At 56.0% G+C, this 3,460-nt stretch overlaps 1 protein-coding gene across 1 annotated transcript; it reads left to right on the top strand.

The window, feature by feature from the left end:
- Positions 1-1,162: 1,162 nt before the first annotated feature.
- On the top strand, positions 1,163-3,083 carry LOC104505011 (dolichyl-diphosphooligosaccharide--protein glycosyltransferase subunit STT3A-like; the record flags this gene model as incomplete). Its single annotated transcript, XM_010158877.1, has 5 exons — positions 1,163-1,250; positions 1,530-1,590; positions 2,209-2,330; positions 2,567-2,712; positions 2,993-3,083. Coding segments are annotated over exons 1-5 (508 nt in total), but the record flags the coding sequence as incomplete, so codon positions are not given.
- Between the last annotated feature and the right edge of the window lie 377 nt (positions 3,084-3,460).

Genomic DNA, 3,460 nt, shown 5'->3' with positions numbered 1-3,460 from the left:
TAGCCCAGGGACAGCGTTTCCTCCTTCCCCAGTGTCTGGCTGGGGGCTGCTGGTTCCCCCAGCAGCTGCGGCGTTACGGGGTGGCGAAGGGTGCCCCAACACTCCATAAGCCATCCGATGGAGCTGTGGAAATTGGGGTACCAGCGGTACCCCGGTGGCAGAGTCACTTGTGCCCGGGAGACATCAGTGTTCTGCCACTATTAGCTGCTGCTCGTTATCGCCAGGGGAACCAGGAAATCATTACCATGCAGGGTTATTTCTTTATCAATTAGCAGCAGATGTGTGTGAATTGGAATCACTTCTAGGTCACAGAGAGGTCTTTTTTTCTTTTTATTCAGGCTCAGTTTGTATTTTATTTTTAAATCTTGGCCTGTCCTAATCTGCCCTCCCCGGTGTTGTAGCTCCGAGATGGCAACGGAGGATTTATCCCCCAGTTCTGGGACCGCACCTGGTGGGAGCGGTGTGGGGTGGGTGTCCAGGTTGATTTGGTAAAGAAGTATTTTAGGGGAATCAGAGCATTTTCAAGACTTAGAAAGACGTTGTTCTCTGGCCACAGTTTCACTTCCTTAGTGTTTAATACTTGGATTTTGCTGGCTCTTCCTCCACCAGGGAGGTTGGACTAATCCGGGTGTCCGATATACACTGTGCTTACCTGTGTTAGGGAACCACCAGGATATGTATGTTTAGCGTCAATAATTCAGAGTGGGAGCAGCCAGGAGCTGTTCAGATCTTCTACATGTGAGAAACAGGCACCGACGTTTTGCCACCCCTATGGATTCCTGGGTTTTCGTGCGTCGCTTACAGGTGGTGGTTAAACTCCAGCGACCCGCCGGGGAAAACTTCGTGGGTTTGCTAAGAGCTTACGCTTGGGTTTTGTTTTGTGTGCAGAGAAACAGACTCTGCCCCGAAGAAGTTCTGGTCTCTGTAAAAGAAGAACCTCAGCTGAGCCCTGGGACGAGTGATCAGGTGAGGATGGGGGCAAGGGGATGTGGGGAAGGGAGACACGGATCGGTGAAAGCGTCTGGCGGGGTGGGGATTTGAGGTCCTGTTTCCTGAAACGCTCAGGGACATCATGGGGCTGGGAGCTGGCTCGCTCTTTGATCACCTTCCACGTTCGTTTTCAGATCTTTCAACGTCCTTGGTCTCGGCCTTCGATGTGAAAATGACCAAGTTAGGGTTTCTCCGGCTCTCCTACGAGAAGCAAGACACTCTGCTCAAGCTTCTCATCCTGTCGATGGCAGCGGTGCTGTGTAAGTCCCCGTCCTGCCGCGCCGGCCTTGCTGGCACCCTCGGAGGGACCCCGGGGTGGAGCTGCCTCTGCTCTGCTCTTCTTGGGAAGCTCTCTTCTTTCTTGAGGGAACGCTCTTACTCCTTCCATGTCTTCCTTCCAGACACCTGCGTTTTTCCATCTTCCCAATGACCAGTGTGAGGCAGAAACAAGTTTAATGGGTCAAAGTAGAGGATAAACCTACTAAACTCCGGCTTGGCGGGTGCTGTAGGTTGACTCTGCCCTTTTCCTGTCTTTGCAGCTTTCTCCACGAGGCTTTTTTCCGTCTTAAGATTTGAAAGCGTCATCCATGAATTTGACCCGTAAGTCTCCTCCTCTCCTCTTGTTCGGGGGGAGGGGGGGCTGCTGGGTTTTTCTCTTCTGGAGCATGTGGAATTCAGGTGGTGTTTGCTGGGCTCGGGTTAATCCCACAGGAGGAGGGATTTGAAAGGCAGTGAAGCTAGGTTTTCCTCTTCCAGACCCAAAATTCACTTCTTGGTTCCCAGGGCTCATCCTGCAGCCTGGATCTAAGCCGGGTTGGTTGCCCCACGCCACGCTGGGCTGGGGTTGTTCCCTACCTGAGCAGGGCACAGCGGGAGAGCGCTCCCGTTGCGACTCATGTCCGCCTCCCCGGCTTGTTGCCGACTAAATTGGGGAGGATGTTACCTGTGCCGATCCCCTGGGAGGGGGAATGAACCTTTGCAGCCGAGCTTTGCAGCGCTCCAGGAAAAGCGGACCCATTTCCTCCGCACGGAAAACGCCCGGTCAGCCCTTACAGCGCGCTGTTACCCCGAGGCATCAGAGGGTATCCCAGCAGGAACACAGTTGGGCTTGCTAAAATCCACCTGAACGCTCCCGGGGGCCGCGGTGGTGACCGGAGGAGCAGGGAGCGGTCGATACACCCGGATGCAGAGGGTGCTTAGTGTGTGTCGCCGTTACAGGTACTTCAACTACCGCACGACCCGCTTTCTGGCAGAGGAGGGCTTCTATAAATTCCACAACTGGTTTGACGACCGAGCGTGGTACCCCTTGGGCAGGATTATTGGTGGGACCATTTATCCAGGTGAGCCGTCGGGCTTCCGCTGAGCGGAAACGCACCTGGCACGAGGGAAATTGGGGAGAGGGGCAGGATGCAGAGCCTCTCCCAGCTGGCATTCAGGGAGGGGAGCGCAGCGGGGGGCTGTTGAGGCATCCTGGCTCCTTCCTGGGGAGACTTTCAGCTGTTCAGTGCCAGCTAATGACCCCCGGCGCTGCGAGCAGGCCCGGCGCACCCTGACAACGGTTGTTCCTGTCCCGCAGGCCTGATGATCACGTCGGCAGCGATTTACCACGTGCTGCACTTCTTCCACATCACCATCGACATCCGGAATGTCTGCGTGTTCCTGGCTCCCCTCTTCTCCTCTTTCACCACCATAGTGACTTACCATCTCACCAAAGAGCTCAAGGCAAGGGGCGGGGTGGGGGGAAGAATCCCGGAGGCTTTTCCTTCTCGGAGCGGCGCGGGCTGAGGGGGCTGTTTGGACAGGCAGCTCGCAGCACTGTCAGAGCCTGGGGGGTGGCCACCGCGCCAGTCGAAAACGAGAGCTTCTGGGAAGCGTGACCTGGTTTGAAATTCCATTCCAGCGCTCAATCTTGATTCCTTTGAGGCATATCCCAGCATAGGATGGCGTGATAACGGAAAAACCATCGGTTTTTCCCACCCTCTGGCTCTGTTTTTTCCCTCAGGATGCGGGAGCAGGACTGCTTGCTGCCGCCATGATTTCCGTTGTGCCTGGGTACATCTCTCGCTCCGTTGCCGGCTCCTATGATAACGAAGGTGAGTTTGGGACGCTCGGAGCAGGGAGACCTTCAGCAACTTCGGGTGTCATTTTGGGTGCAGTTTACTAACCCCACTCCTTGGAGATGGGTGCTTGTTCTCACCGATGTGGTGGAGGAGAGGGGGTGTTTCCCGACTCCACGCCCCGTTCTCTGAGTATCCTTTGCCAGTGCGGGGTTTTGCCACCTCCACAAACTCCACGTGGGATCGGCTACTGCGCAGCTCCCCGTGGGTTTGTCTTGGTTCTGGGGCTGGCAAAGGCAGCGATCTTGCCGATGCCTGAGGGAGTCAAGAATCCGGGTTCCTCTCAGATGGCTGGGTTACTGGGGGCTGCGTCGGGAGTCGCTGTGTCCGCTGGCGTGGCTGGAAGAGGCCAC

Source organism: Eurypyga helias, unplaced genomic scaffold, assembly GCF_000690775.1.
Source record: "Eurypyga helias isolate BGI_N326 unplaced genomic scaffold, ASM69077v1 Scaffold19839, whole genome shotgun sequence".
NCBI classification, from domain to species: domain Eukaryota; kingdom Metazoa; phylum Chordata; class Aves; order Eurypygiformes; family Eurypygidae; genus Eurypyga; species Eurypyga helias.
Note: the sequence above shows the minus strand (reverse complement) of the source record. Positions and strands in the feature narration are given on the sequence as shown.